The sequence below is a fragment of the Priapulus caudatus genome, unplaced genomic scaffold (assembly GCF_000485595.1).
Source record: "Priapulus caudatus unplaced genomic scaffold, Priapulus_caudatus-5.0.1 Scaffold35, whole genome shotgun sequence".
NCBI classification, from domain to species: Eukaryota; Metazoa; Priapulida; class Priapulimorpha; order Priapulimorphida; family Priapulidae; genus Priapulus; species Priapulus caudatus.
In genome coordinates this window covers 627979-644179 of record NW_014577096.1, presented here as the reverse complement: position 1 = coordinate 644179, position 16201 = coordinate 627979, and the positions used below count along the sequence as shown (strand labels likewise).

General features: G+C 39.5%; 2 protein-coding genes across 4 annotated transcripts in view; both read right to left on the bottom strand.

The window, feature by feature from the left end:
* Positions 1 to 6563: 6563 nt before the first annotated feature.
* LOC106817794 (selenoprotein W-like) lies at positions 6564 to 13084 on the bottom strand. The gene is made up of 7 exons (XM_014822494.1): positions 12989 to 13084; positions 11375 to 11432; positions 10203 to 10227; positions 9892 to 9951; positions 9189 to 9260; positions 7927 to 8014; positions 6564 to 7082 (listed from the first exon to the last, which is right to left on the bottom strand). Exons 2-6 carry the CDS (start codon positions 11401 to 11403, stop codon positions 7943 to 7945), a joined length of 258 nt encoding a protein of 85 aa, XP_014677980.1. The 5' UTR covers positions 11404 to 11432; positions 12989 to 13084; the 3' UTR covers positions 6564 to 7082; positions 7927 to 7942.
* Positions 13085 to 14870: 1786 nt separating this feature from the next.
* Positions 14871 to 16201, bottom strand: part of LOC106817751 — a 12438-nt gene continuing 11107 nt past the window's right edge. For all 3 annotated transcript variants that reach the window (XM_014822449.1, XM_014822467.1, XM_014822459.1), the window contains exon 6: positions 14871 to 15355. In XM_014822449.1, coding sequence (XP_014677935.1) covers positions 15275 to 15355 — 81 coding nt within the window. In that variant the 3' untranslated portion in view covers positions 14871 to 15274. The remainder of the gene's footprint in view (positions 15356 to 16201) is intronic.

Below are 16201 nucleotides of genomic sequence, written 5' to 3'. Positions count from 1 at the left end.
CTATACTATCTTCTGTGTCACCATACGGAAAGCGTAGTTTCTGGATACGCTCATTATCTATAATTATGGTAAATGATTAGTCATACCCATTAGGGCACAGAGATCCTTGACACATGCCAACTTGCCGACAACTGCCATTTAAGATTGAGACATCTACACGTAATATCAGTTATCTGCCTGTTATAATGTGTGGTTTATTTGGTTATTATCTTTGTGTGGGGCACATGATCGTGACTTTATTGGAACAAAAGTACCACAAGGAATCAAGGATACTTACTTGGATGCCGACACTTCACCTTATAACGGCGATAGCAACGTGTTCAATTGTTTGGAATGAAGACTACGATATTCTAAGCTGCTTTCTATTTTTTTTTCTCGCTGAACAGTTATTCAGTAGTGAACTGGTGTGTCCAACACATGTCTGTTCGTACACAGAGTAAAATTGGCTGTCGGCTCATCCAAAGCCAGTTATACAGCGCCCCATTAGGTTCATGGATGGTACATGGGGTTTGGGACCTTTTATAACGGGTGTTCGACCTGTACCACGTAAAATGCCCAGCTTTGTTCGCATTGGGTTCGCGAATTAACTATATGCGTGTATAATAGGATGGATACGGAATTTTGTTGGTTAATATCCCGAGTATAATTGCCGAGTAATGATGACAAACCATCTGTATAGTAATGGTACCGGTATGCTTGTTATATTTTTATAAGCACGTATTTATCTATTTTACACTTTCAAGAGTATTTTATATTTAGATGTAATAGATGTATACATTCCACTGCAAATGTGTTAAACTATATGTCGGTAAAGCCGTAATTTAGCACTATAGATTGTGAATTTATTGGTATGTTGCCGATATCACTACGAAAATACACGAATTGGTTTAATTTTTGTGTCATGAATGTATGTTATAAGTACAACTCAGCGTTATTTGACTTTCTATGTTTATTGTTATTTTCTTCATGAAATCACTATTCACATTTGTTTATTAGCGATACAGATTTCATGCAAAGGCTACCAAAATGTGAAATAATTAGTCATTTCGTACATACTGAATACATACATGTACATAAGTACTACGCACGCACGCACGCGCGCACACACACCTGCATTAACTCGTAATACATTGTCATACGTAGGACGCATATACGTATAACTTATGTTCTGCGAGCTGAGATTAGGATCAATCTTGAACCAGGTTTAATACAGTCACAGACTCATAATTTTAACAACCTAAGATCGAGGAATCGGAGACAGCCAAATGATGCGTAAGTTAAGATCATTAAACTAATTGCATCCTAATTTAATCCTATGTGCAATGGGTGCCCCGCCAGCTAGCATTATGACGGACAGACGGGTAGACGGACACACGCACAGGCTGACAGACGGACAGACGGGTAGACGGACACACGCACAGGCTGACAGACGGACAGACTGACGGACACACGCACAGGCTGACAGACGGACAGACTGACGGACACACGCACAGGCTGACAGACGGACAGACTGACGGACACACGCACAGGCTGACAGACGGACAGACTGACGGACACACGCACAGGCTGACAGACGGACGGACGGGCGGGCAGACGGACAGACATACGGCCAGACCAAGGCCAGACAACCAGACAGTTCTCAACCGCGATGCCACGCAGTGCCGAATGCACTTTCCCTTGCCGATAGTCGGCGCTAGTGTCGGTAATGAGAAGTAGATGCCAAAAAAATTGACAGATAACCTGACTGTGACAGACAGACAGATAGGCATACAGACAAACAGACAAACAGACATTTTCATATAGATAGATAGATGGATGGATGTAACACCGTCGAAAGACAGATAAATAAATATATAGGAATAACCTATTGTTCTGGGTTGGCATACATGGCCAGCTGTGTAAAGTTGTAACGCGGGAATAGACAGGGTAGAATTAACCAATTATAGACAGTAATGTAGTACGGACTGACCATAAACAGTAGGTAGGCGTGTCTACCTATGTTAGTATATAACCGCGTGTTCGACCAGAGAGGGAGGGCAGAGCGAGAGTTAGAGACACCTAGACTCTAGACTAGACGCTATTGGTTCGAGCCAGCTAACAAACATCCTTAACCTCGTAAGTTAGGTGATGTTACTCGCGTACCTCGACTGTACGCATTCGCCCCGTTATGGGCGGATGCATAGTTATAGTCGTTCAATTAAAGAGATAACTTGATACGTTCATCAGAGTCGTTATGCTTCTTTATTACCTGCATTCAAATAGACGCTAGCAAAAGGGTGTATACACAGAGAGAGAGAGAGAGAGAGAGAGAGAGAGAGAGAGAGAGAGAGAGCGAGAGAGAAAAAAAATATAGATAGATAGATAGATATAGATAAATAGATAAATAAATAAATAAATAAATAAATATTATATATATATATATATATAGATAAATAGATAATAAAATAAATAGATAGATAGATAGATAGATACATAGATAGATAGATAGATAGATAGATACATACATAGATAGATAGATAGATAGATAGATAGATAGATAGATAGATAGATAGATAGATAGATAGATAGATAGATAGATAGATAGATAGATAGATAGATAGATAGATAGATAGATAGATAGATAGATAGATAGATAGATAGATAGATAGATAGATAGGTATAGATACATAGATAAATAAATAAATATATAGATACTAGATAGATGTGCCACGCGTCAGATAATCATGTATCATTATAGCTCAATATACCCCTGCCCCATGTGGCGGGAGCAAATGGCTATTTTATACAGGTAGAGTAAACATCGCACAAACAGGAGTGTCTTAAAAAATCAAATTCAGTGATTTATGCCTCTCGGTGTAAATAAAGTATACGACCATTCATTCAAGGATATAGTATATACACAACATGTCATGTTGTTGTGTATATATATCCTTGGTTCATTATTATCTTTCTGCTACAAATACAAACAATGTTAAATCATAGCCATTGTTTGACGTAATGGAATCATTGTCATTGACAACCACGACTCAAGCGCAAGATTCTAAAATTGTGCTTTGTGATATATAATTATATATATATAATAATGTGATTTTAAAGAATTTGAATGAACTAAGGATAGTGTACGTGTTTTGGGTTGATGCGTCGATGATGCCCGCTGTTAAACCACGGCCATGGGCCGTTAACGAGATACGATTGCATGGCTATCACCTTGATCGATATCAAACGGGTAACTAAAAAGGAGCTCTACATAGTATCTTCGGTGCTGCTAGGATTCCTCCTCTTCATCGGCGTTATCATTGACCTTGTCCAGTATACTGTCACGGAAAAGCCGCAGTCTTCTACCCAGACATTTACCGCCCTTGTATTAGTAAGTATTGCCTACTAGTAAGAATTATTAGTAAGAATTATCAAGGTGTGAATTATTAGTATTACTTAGTTCTATCACAAGTGGCTAATTAGTGCATGTCTCTAATCTGTGCGTAAAATCACTCATTCACTGCTCTATACTGACCTCCAATAAAGCTGATAGTGATAGGGTCTATGTCCCCCAGGGTACTATTATCGGAGGGTACACTGAGTACGGTTCGATATATCGGAAAGTACCTCGGGGGTAACTATACGATATATGTCGCTGCGTAAGCCTACTCTGCATTGTAATTTGTCCCACCGTACCCTGACTTTCACACACACAGTCTGTGAAACAGCAAAAATATTGAGATTAATTGATAAATCATAAATTAATATGAATAATTTAGAAAAAATAATAAGAGCTATAATAATCTCGTAGTTTAATGTTATCATTGTAATACTATCATTAGCATAAATAAAAAAGGTTTGATATTGACATCAATTAAAAAAAATCAATATGCACGTGACGGCGGCAATACCTTGCGGCGGTAATAGGGCCTACCTCACCCACCAGTATAGGGAAGAAGCGTAAATTGTTGTCATCCACTAAAAATAATCATTTTTCTGCAAAACCACATGTAGGCCCTATATATGGTTCTGCATAATTTTCATGATCAGTTGGCTGAAAGTGAAAGTCAGGGTACGGTGGGTCCGGGTGGGCCAATGCAGGGTACGCAGCGACATATCGTATACTGTATACTATAGTACCTCGGGGTACTATACGATATGTCGAACCGTACCCAGGGTACCCCCTGATAGTACCCTGGGAGACATAGACCCTATCAGCTTCAATGCATTTTAATAGTACAGTAGGGGCCTATAGCAAAACTCGTGATAAAATGTGCTAAATTATAGCATTCATGAATAGTAATCAAATTATCTCGTAATCTCGTTTCGATCAATAGAATTAATCATGCAATGTCAAATTTGATCCTTCTTTGTTCATCCTATGACTTGTGAATCATAGTCCTAATAGTACGTATGATGTTACACGTCGATGATGTTATGATCGAGGCGATTACTAGTATTTCATCTGTTAATATAATATAGTGATAATCAAAGCTATGTCATTAAAGTAGGTATACTGTCTACGGAAACATTTAAAAGACAATACGGTGTTATTTCTGCTGATGTACGTTGTGATAATATTTTTCCATGTTTGTTGTTATATACAACAGTCCAGCAATATTTCAGTCTGTTCTGCTAGCATCTATGACAAATACGTACGACATACCCACGCTCCTATGACACTATTTGTCATAGGAAGATTCTTCCTATGACAAATATTGTTGTATGTGTTGTGCGCATCATAGGAGTTTATAGGAGCACTATTATGAACGCAAGCAGTGAATTTCAGCTGTAAAGCGGAACGAAATTGACTCGCCAATATTTGTCATAGGAAGAATCTTCCTATGACAAATAGTGTAATAAGAGAGCGTATATATGCGTATGTCGTATTTGTCATAGATGCAAGCAGAACAGGTTAAATATTTAGTTATCGTTGCGTTAGGTGTACAGTAAAGTACATTTATCACGTCTCTGCAAACACGATGAAAACATGTGCGATGATTTCCAAACTAGTTACCGTTTTATTTCAGTTTACCCACGTTTTAGCATTTTACCTAGCTCTGCTTGGATTCGTATATACCTCACAAGCTGGAGAGCCAACCGCAGTGACCAAGACTGGACTATTTTCTATAGGTAACAATTATCTCTCTATTTCTTTCTCTCTCTCTCTCTCTCTCTTCTTCTCTAATCTACTCTCTCTCTCTCTCTCTCTCTCTCTCTCTCTCTCTCGTCTATATATATAATATATATATATATATAATTATATATCATATATATATAATATATATACTGTGTGTGTGTGTGTGTGTGTGTTGTGGGTGTTTGTGTGTGTCGGTGTGTGTGCGTCGTGCGTGTGTTGTGCTGTGCGGCGTGCCCGGTGTGTGTGTGTGTGTGCGTGCGTGCGTGCGTGTGTGCGTGCGTGCGTGCGTGCTTGTCGCACAAGAATAATATAATTGTAATAACAACATTGGCGTAAAAAAGCACATTTTCAACAAAACCAACTGCTTACAGGTAACTGCTTACGACATATCTGTTTGGGTTGTATTTATTACCTTCAAAAAATATCAACAAGCTTACACTGATATCAAAAATGACAGCGGCAACGTAAAAAAACATAACAAAACTGCGGATGCGTGAATAATTCCCATTGCTGCATTTAATCAAATTTTATGAGCGTACCGCACAACCCTACAATAGCGGTTATTGACGTTATATGCAGGGGGCGACATCGTTGGAATAGCTTTCGCGTCAGCACTCATAGCGATACGATCATGTAGCCAGCGGATCGTTTCAGCGAAAACGGCAGTAATTACTTATAGGAATAAATTTATAATGAGATGTTCGTTCGAACGCATCGAGTCTTCCTCGTGGACCCGCCACTGTACGTAATGTATATATCATAATATCAGGACTGGGTAATAGAGATTATTATAGATCTCTATTATCCTCTCCTAATAATATATGGTAACATTGTTTCTTTTCGTTGAGTTTCTGCGTGTCTTAATTAAGGTTGTGTTTAATTGCAGTTGGAAACATCATCGCCTTTCTTGTTCGCGTTGGAATGGAAATATCATTTGTAAACTACAGAGAAGAGTCCTACAGAAACTTCGCTGACTCTGGGAAATAGAGTCATGGCTCCGAATCACTAGTTGTGTCGCAGCCACAGATAGTTTGGACTGCAGAAAAGGACCTGTTTTATGTCCAAAGCGAAGTGTAGGCATCACGAATAGATGAAAAGTGATAACGTGGAGGACAGTACTCAGCGGTGACGATGGTTTTGTGTGGGCCCACACATGTTAGCTACGATGGATAGTGTTTCCACTGTCATAGTTAAGGCTTTAAATAAATGAATTAATGTTGTTTAGATTGTAAATAAACTCAATGAACTTGTTTTATATTTCTCTCACTTTCGATTATGAACAATCATCTTTGATATGACGTAAATTTAGTCAATCTGATGGTAATAGCTACATTTACTAACACTTAAACAGAGAGAAATCAGACACTGGTAAAAAATTAGTTTATTTTGAAGTTGTATAATATCAGCCGATTACAACTTACGAAGATATATATATATATATATATATATATATATATATATATATAATATTTCACCGTAGTACAATACTACAATGTAATGAAAATATTCTATCGAATATTTTTTAATTAAATTAGAATACACATACCAAAAGTAGTATGCAAATCAACTAAAATAAAAATGACCAAGTTCAACGTCAGGCGTCGCAGCCCAACAAATGGCAACCGTGTATTTCAAAAGCAGGACAGCTTTCCGCTTTCCTCCTGCCTCGTCATCAGTGGTTGACGTTTGCATCAAGTTACTTATTGATAAGCTCAGCTTACTCACAAAATCGCAATATATAATCACATTTAAGCCCATGTCATAATTGAATAATGTTGACAATATCATAGGGCGCGAACGTAACGTATATATAAAGGAGGTAATTTATTGCACAGCGAGTTTGTGAAGCCGATCGAGAGTGTCAACAGCTCCATTTTAGGCCGTTCGTTTCTGCAGTCTACGTCAGCGCAATGTGGTTGGTGAATCCCGCTGCAGACCGATGGCGCACTAGTCGCCAATCGATTGTCTGAAGTAAATAATTTAATCCAACTTACGAATGTTGTCGCACGTTGTCCGTGGATACATATAGTTCAACATGTAGCTATGCTATGTGAGAATAATTGCAACTGAACCTATTCCAAAATTAAACAGCGTCCTTTATCACCTACTATTGCTGAGAGGGTCTATGCCCCCCGGGGTACTGCCGGAACGTACCCTGGGTACGGTCCGGTATACCGGAACATACACTGGTACTGTCTAATATGCCGGACCGTACCTCGCCTACTCCACTAACGAGTCTAGGGAGTCGCCTACGCCTACTCCCTAACCCTAACCCTAACCCTAATCCTAACCTTAACCATATCAAATAATGCCCAGGGTACGTTCCGGTATACGGACCGTACCCAGGGTACGTTCCTGCAGTACCCTGAGGGACATAGACCCCATGAGCCCTACTATTGTCAATTTCATTATGTAAAAAATCCGTTTCCTTATGCCCAAATTGTAAATTATTTGGTAATACAATGTATGCTAGAATAATTTTTATAAAGTGCAATAATCAGCCTGTCTTGGCTACTGATTGCTATACGCTAACTTTAGACTACTATATCCTAACTAGGTAGTATACAGAGATCAGTGGTCTTGGTGGTGTGTAACCAAGAATTTGTACATCCAACGACCATTAAATCGATTCACAAATTCGCCCAATATAACTATCAAATGACAAAAAAAAAAGTTAAACGTCCCTTCATTAAGAATGAATCAACACTATGCATGCCTAGAATCTCTGTCCTTGCTTGCTGGTATTGACTGGTCTAGGAGCATTAATAAACTCCTAGTATATATACCTAAATTTCATTGTATGTACGTACCTGCAGCTGCTTACATTCACATGTGCGCTTTGATTCCTCTCGCAATTTTTTCAAGTTTTTCGTCACAATCTATGAATCCGTCGCCGTTCTGTAAATGAGTGCCCAAAATATGTTGTCGCTTAAAATAGCGAGAACGTGTGTGTGTGTGTGGGGGGGGGGGGGGGATTCCCAGTGTCACAAGTTAAGAGGATGCAATTTTCTAGTTCTTAATTAGTTCGCAATTCTAACTTTTATTCACTAATCACGAACAATTTATCAGGTATTTTCCGCTTCCCAGATAATTAAAATAGTCCAATCCCGCGTTCAGAAAATCCCCCCGTCTTAAAAGTAATCATGCGTGATTCACTAGATATTTTAATCCCGATCGCTGTCAGGATATTTTCGAGTGAGCAAGCGTGCCTATACGAAAATTGTATTAATTTTTAAAGTCAGATGACATGGTTTAATATTTCCGCGTGTCAGGACGAACACCTAAGTCTATGTTAATGTCGTATGCAAAAAACCAAACCGACTGATTTGTAGATAGAATAACATTGCAGGGGCGTAGCCAGGATTTTCAAAGTTGTAGGCACGACTATCTGAGCGGAGCGCCACCATCGGTTGGCGCGGAGCGTACAATAAAATTTTTGGTTTTACAAACCCCCCAGATGGCCGGAAACGGCCCTTCCCGAGTGTTCATTCTGGCTCCCTGACCTCTTGCTAACTTGAGACACCTAATTCAATATCACTTTTAAACCCAAAAAACAGAAACGAGTTAAAATAGCGTTACGAACGAGTTAAAATGTTAAAAAACTGACAAGATCGGATCCTAGTCTTTTTCGGCGGGTAGAGTGTTGAATGAAACGGCACGCGATAGAAATGACAGCCTAGATGACAGAAGAATAGGTCACCTAATTTAGCCATATTCTTGCTACGTTCATTTCAATAGTTTTTCCTGCCTATAGACTCTTAAACTCGTCCAGCAAGCTTATGGATTTGAATTATGGGTGTTTTAAAAAAAAAGATAACTTGGCCAAAAAAAGTGTAGGCCCGGGCCTACAGTGCTATACATACTGGCTACGCCCCTGCATTGAACCACTTGATTCATTTCTGATAGTCAATCTTGTTATATGGGGATAAGCGAGAAGGCCTACGCGTCTTATTGTAATCTATAGCACTTTAGTAGAATTGTACTAAAGTTCTAGTACAGCATTAGTTTATTCTCATTTGTTTAGTAGTTTTTCTTATACGGTATTAGTAAAGGGGAAAATATGCGTAAATACCTTTTTAGAATGCAGCATTTCCAGATTTACCAGGTCAACTTCAAAAACGTCCTCGTCTGTTTCCTTTGCATTCTTATTATGAAAAGAAGCGATAATCGTGTCACAAAGATATGCACGCACACACGCGCGCTCGCAGGTAACCCTCGTTTAAAATCGTATCCAGGTTAGCACAATTTTTACTTATTACGCTAATGTGCTGCTGACATAGTTTACACGTTTTCACATGTTAATTAAATAAATTCCGCCATATTTTGATTCACAGCATGCAAATGAAATCAGTTTTGCTAATCATGTTCTTCTAAAGTAAAGTTACTGTTCATCGTTTAAATTATCCTCTTTCCTAAAAAAAGTTGTTGAATAAAAACAAGCTGTTATTATGTAATTTTATGCGAACGTTCTCTTCGTTTAGTCTCTTACACGCATGCATGCATGCACGTAGCACACGTGCACGCATAATAAAATATACGTGAGAACGCAAACCAAAATTTAATCAAATCACTGAAGTAAGAAAGTATTAGAGCGATAAGCCTAGCTCTGATTATAACAATGAATAATTATAATTGTATCTTTTCTCTTCTCGTGAAATAGTGTCAAATCTGTTGCAGGTTTTAGCAACGGTACGAATTGTTCGATCTAATATGATATATAATCAATATACATATTCGTGCGGCGTATACAGACGCGTCCGTAAATATGTACTTACGATAATGAGGTGTCCTTTTAAAAGGTGATGATCGTGCATCTTGGCGTATGTATCGGCATACTGTAAAACACCAGTTATACTTCTATTTCGTATTGCTACAGTACGCTAATTTCGTGTATAAACCCAAATCTTATAATTTCAGTAGATACGACAATAACTAAATATAAACATGCTGCATGCATACAAGCATCCGCATATTACATGCCACGCAGTGTTCACGTACACGTGCGCGCGCATGCGCACAGATGAGCACATGCATGTGTGGCCGTCGCTCCGAGAATAAGAGATGATATACAAGCCAATCAACTCACCTCTTTATAATATCCACATTCGCCTCTAAAATAACGAAATGGAAAGTTTCAGTTAGGAATGCTTAATACATAATACTGAAAGCGCAATTTTGCTTTTTATGCTATATACGTATACCCTGTAAATTCCAGGAATATCAGTAATATATATATATATAATTATAAAAACAAAGTCAAGGTATAGAATAAGGGTGTTTAAAGTTTAATTGACGAGCTTTCGAGATTACATCTCTTCATCAGGTCAGCAGACATTGGAATAGAATCAAATAATCAAAACAAATAATGTTCACTCAATTACTGACTCATTAATTATTATGACACATGCACTCAATATATACTCAATAATGATTTAGCGACAATTACTGATCATATAATTCAGAATTATTGACATATGACTGAAGCAGAAAATTATTCTGAGGGGTTGGTGTTTGAATCGCAGGGCATTGAACGTAAACTTTAAGTTACGGTGATTTTTAGTCATGCTTCGTGTGTGTTTGTGTGGGTGTTGTGTGTGTGTGTGTGGTGTGTGTTGTGTGTGTGTGTGTGTGTGTGTGTGTGTTTGTGTGTGTGCTGTGTTGTGGGGTGTGTGTGTGTTGTGTGTGTGTGTGCTAGGTGTGTGTCGCCAGATGTGTCCTTGTGCTGTTTTGTGTGTGTGTGTTTGTGTGTGTGTGTGTGTTTTTAGTTGCGTGTATATATAAATATATAGTTGCGGTTCTTTTGTCGTGCCGTATTCATTCGCAACGCGCGAATTGTGTGAATCATTTATTTTTAGATTTCGTATAACCGCCTGTGTGTATTTGTTTTTGATTATTTAATTCTTATTCCAATGTCTTGATGACCTGATGAAGAGAGTGTATCTCGAGAGCTCGTCAATTAAACTTTAGAAACACCTCTCTATACCTTGACTTTGTTTTGATCTACACGGGTGTTCGTGTGTGACTTTACTTCTATATATAATTATATACATGATATATATGATAGCTTTATCAGACAATGTAGTTGTAATGTGCCGCGCTCATAAAATGCTTAAACTGCAGCTCGTAAGAGATGATGTACGCAACCATTATGTTTAATCCAGGATTAGAGGAATTTTTTCAAGCTAAAAATTGTATCAGTCCGCGTTTCTTGCGACACTCCCGAATTTGTGGTATTATAACAATAATTCCTTCTGTTACCCTTTGAATGTGATGAAAATGTACTTCATCTTGCGTCGATGCTAGTATGAGCGCAAATCTGAAATACGAAAACAATTGCATGCTGTAAATTTCGATAGTGAACGCTCGTGTACAGCGTATCTTGCAACGAAATGTGCAGTCAGTAGATTTTTTCATTCATATTGGCATTTCGGCTTTTCTGCAAACACGGTTTTATTTCGCCACCTGAAATGACGTTCTTACTGCTCAACTACCCATTCCGTTCTTGTGCGCGCGCGCTGTGTGGGTCGGCGTGGTGTTGTACCGGAAGGGTGTGGGGCCGCGCGCGTGAATTGTTTTTCGGGGCGGGGGTTGCCCGAGCCCGCCTTAAGTGCGGGCAGGGCCCCGGGGCCGCGCCCTCCGCATCGGCCCGCACACTATGGCAGACCTCATTGGTGATAGTCTAGCAGGATTAGACCACCTATATAGCTGTAAGCTCTGGGATAAGTGAAACTGTTCGCGGTGTGATAGAGCAAAAGACTGTGAGTGTCTCTTGTATACCTTGAATAAAATCTCTCTGACTAATGCGAGGGGCCTGTTGAAAACCGTATCTTGTTTCGTCTTACGCTCGCTGTGAACTCGCGGTGAGCATCGATGTATGATATAGCCCTTATGGAGTGGGTCTGATCGATCGATTCTGTACATTTACAGTACTATGCTATATTTATCTGTCAAACGCTATAGCTGATATAGCCTGTATTTATCCGTGCTTTGATATCATAGCTTTCATATTTGCCACACTAATATAATTAATGTTTATTGTTTTGTGCTCCAATAAGTGTTACTATTTTAGCGCCCCAAGTGCCCGTGGAGTGATGTATTGTAGTGAATTCGTATTCTATGTATTTCTAACCTTATCACAATGCTCTAGCTAAAATTATATCTCCTTTAAATATTATAGCTTCACTACCACTCCCCTGCATTACATCTGACTGATGTGTGACTATATATATCGGTTGTCGATGAAGCCGTTTATCTCTAGTATGTGTTGCTCAATTGTAAGCCGATATGCTTCATAGTCGGCACTAAGCAGATTATATAGAGAGCAAGTTATATTGGTCTGTTGAGCTCTCAGGTTTCACTAGAGTCTGTAACATAAATGTGTCTAATACGTGCGTGTAGATGTTTGCCTTCCATCATAAATATATCGTCTAATTTAACTATCATCGTGTTGTGTTTGTGTGTGTTGTGTGTGGGTGTGCGTGTGCGTGTGCGTGTGGCGTGTGGTGTGCATGCGCGTTGCATGTGTGTGTGTGTGTGTGTGTGTGTGTGTGTGTGTGTGTGCGTGCGTGCGTGCGTGCGTGCGTGCGTGCGTGCGTGCGGGCGCGGGTGTGTGTGAGAGATAGTGTTTGTCTGTGGATATGTGTGTATTCGTGTGAGTGTATAGCATGTGCGCGCCTGTATGGATGTGGTTGTGTCCATATACTGCGTGTGCGTGCATGTGCCTGCATGTAATTTCATGTGGTGAGCGTGCATGCCAATTGCGCGCACGCGTATCTGCGTGCGTGCATTCGGTTGTTCGTGTAAGTTGTGTTGATAATACTGTCGATTATATCAACGATAATACTCACAGAAGAAAGCGCCACGTTTTCTTACCTCTCAGAAGATCCTCGAACACCTCTGGCAACGTCTTGCATGCGCACTGCGCGGTTTGCGCTCGTAACCCTGTTATCTACACTGTCCCGAGGTGTCGCCCCCCACCCCCACCCTTGCTGTACGCTGGCGGAGCGGTTCTTCGAGATTTCAAGACAATTGAACAAGATTTCGCTGAGACGTTTGCCCCATGCCCTCAATGCTGATTCTAATGACAGCAACGAACAAAGTGGCGCCTGAAGGCACAAACTCGCAATAGGTCAACGTATTCGTATGCTATAGCCATGCAGCGAAGCAGTTGATCGTAGGCATCCGTTTAATGCACGCATGAAGCATCTGCACACTTGACCAACATACCGCGGGATCATGCTGCGCATCAAACCACTTGACTATGTATACATCGTCGCAAACTCATCGTTTTAGACACTGGCAGACATCATTGCGTTAGAGCTACTCTCTAGTCAAAGAACAATCTTTTTTTATCTCTAACCTGTGGCAGTTGTGAGACTCGCATACCTGTACAGACTGTGAATTTTTTTCGCTACATAAAAACTAGGATGGGACAGTGCCCGTTAAATATGAAACTATAGTCACACAGCTAGCTATTAGCCGGGACCAGTTCTATGCTAAGCTAGTCCAGTTAGGCCGCACGCACTCAGCACGTTCCATCACATAGCAGGAATAATATGAGAACGGGGTATAAATGTCTATATAGCTTTTCACTGACTAGACACTATCTTTCAATACATGGCCATGTCTTGGAGCTAACCCTAGCCCTGATCGTAATCTGATCTCCAACGTAAAAAGCCAGTTGGATCTTAATCTTGGCCTTAGGGGCAAAACTGCAGCACTTCTTGGGCTGCATGGGGCAACAACGGACAAGCACGTACTCCATTGGCAAAGTTATGGCGAGTTTGATGAAACCGTGAATGTTTCACTGTTTTATGCTCATCGGCGTCACGATCTGTCACGATAACAGTGTAATTGATTGGTGTTAGCTTCATATCTATACGGTGTATGGCTTTTGCGTTTAACCTGCTATTTTAACACTTTCAATAACAAAATATTTTCCATACGGAATAGAAACAAATTAAATCAATTTATTATTACCTTTGCGAATATTTCGCAGCTACAGCAAATTGGTAAATTAGTTGGGGCAATCTAATTGACAGTGTTTTAAGATTCATTCATAACCCATGTTCATACGCATGATTTTCCAAATTGATGAAAGCAACTCGTAATCTATTAATTATACTGCTTCTAATGAGCGATCACATTAACTGCAGTCCTACGTAAACAAGTCTAAGAGGATTAGACAACTATAACACTTTTACGCTTTTCTTGGTTTACAAAATCACCAGTCAGGATGTTATTTTCTCTGACTGCAGTTAATACCGGTAAGTCTGTGCTTAGCTTCTATCATACCCTGCCTGTTTAATTGCCCAAACTAACGCTATAATCAGCAAAGTATATTATGTCGCCAGTAGCGCCTTTCTCCACATAGTTATCACTGACTGACTCTCATTTTGTTAGGGTTATACGTACACTTACTGCAGTGTCACCTTTTTACAAGCAACCTAATATCTACACAACCAGCAGGACCTGGTGTATACGCATTTCCTTCCCCAAATACACTATTTCCACTTAGGATAGCATAACTTCGGACTGTTCGGTGAGATGCATGCTTGGGAACTGTAAGTTGTACACAAACTTGTCGCAATTCTTAGCAACACGCCACAAAAATGTCAAATTGCGCAAGCATGCGTGAATGGCTGGTGGTGTCCGGGTATGTAGCTCACGTAAAGCCATAGTGGGGGTGCGAACGTAGGGATATCCAAAAACAAGAAATGTCTATCGGAAATAATCAAAAACAGTCACATGGCGGTAAAATTTACGTTTTATTAACCATCATTAAATAGGTAAATAGATATTTATGGTTTTTATTATGCGTTATTTAATGATATGACGACGACTATAGATAGTCCAATACAAACGCCGAAACACGTATTACTTTAAAATGGGTCTGTCGCCACCGGGAGGTGTTTAAATTAATTGCCTGCACACATGCAATACATTTTCACAGACAGGTTGATATCGTTCTTGTAAATATGTCACGTGCATTCAAGGACTCAGTAGTACTTCGCGTCCAGCCAGAAATTTTCTGACGGATAGAACTGGTGACAAAATTTTAAGGCACGTACAGAAGTCGCACTATCAGATAGTGCTGCATTAAATATTCAATGCATGTAAATTGACGAGCTCACAGATAAGTCCCTTGCTCCGTGGACGCTAGTTCTCTTCTTCCTCCGATGTATTAGATTCCAATAAGAACGCACTGCTATCCGAAGACATTTTGCTTCCAAATAACGCCTGCGGTCAAAATTAGTAAATAAAAGCATAGTAGTGAAAGAAAGTATTCAATGATAATTATTCATTGCGCAAATAAATTTGTTATGAGTCCCTCGCGTATTAGTATTACAAACGAATTCTCTCCACTAATAGGTATTTCACATCCAAAAACTTTAGTACAGGAACTTACATGAGTAATAATGAGGTTACATGAGATATACAATTCGTATATTTTAATCGTCCCGGGCCTTCAATATAGCGCACTCATGAGTTTACATGAAGAGCTATACTGACGCGAAAATTAAAACTACGTTTTTTAAAACATTATAAATAGCACTGTTCAACGCCTCAAGCACCGTCACGAATAGACCGGTTTTACGCGCCTTTCAACAGACAGCAAAATAATGAGCTTTAAGAGGCAAACAATATTTAAAGATTTCCTAGTAACTTTGACGAAATCTCTTAGCGTTCCTATTTTTTCGTCTAAAGTTACAGCGAAATTTTTGCCAACACACCTTCTCTAAAATGCACAATGAACAATTGTCAAACTTTCGACACATCGTCTAAACTGTAAACCCATTTGATTTTCGAAGGCTGGTCGACCCATCATTCTCGGTACAAGTTTTGTTCATGCGTCGTCATTTGCTCACGGCGCCACATAAGAATAGCATTTCCAAGGTTACCCGGCGTTACACAGTACATGCCAAACGATACAGTATATATATATATATATATATATATATATATATATATATATATATAGTGTGTGTGTGTGTGTGTGTGTGTGTTGTGTGTGTGTGTGTGTGTGTGTGTCGTGTGTGTGTGTGTGTCGTGTGGTTGTGTGGTGGTGTCGTGCGTGTCGTGTGT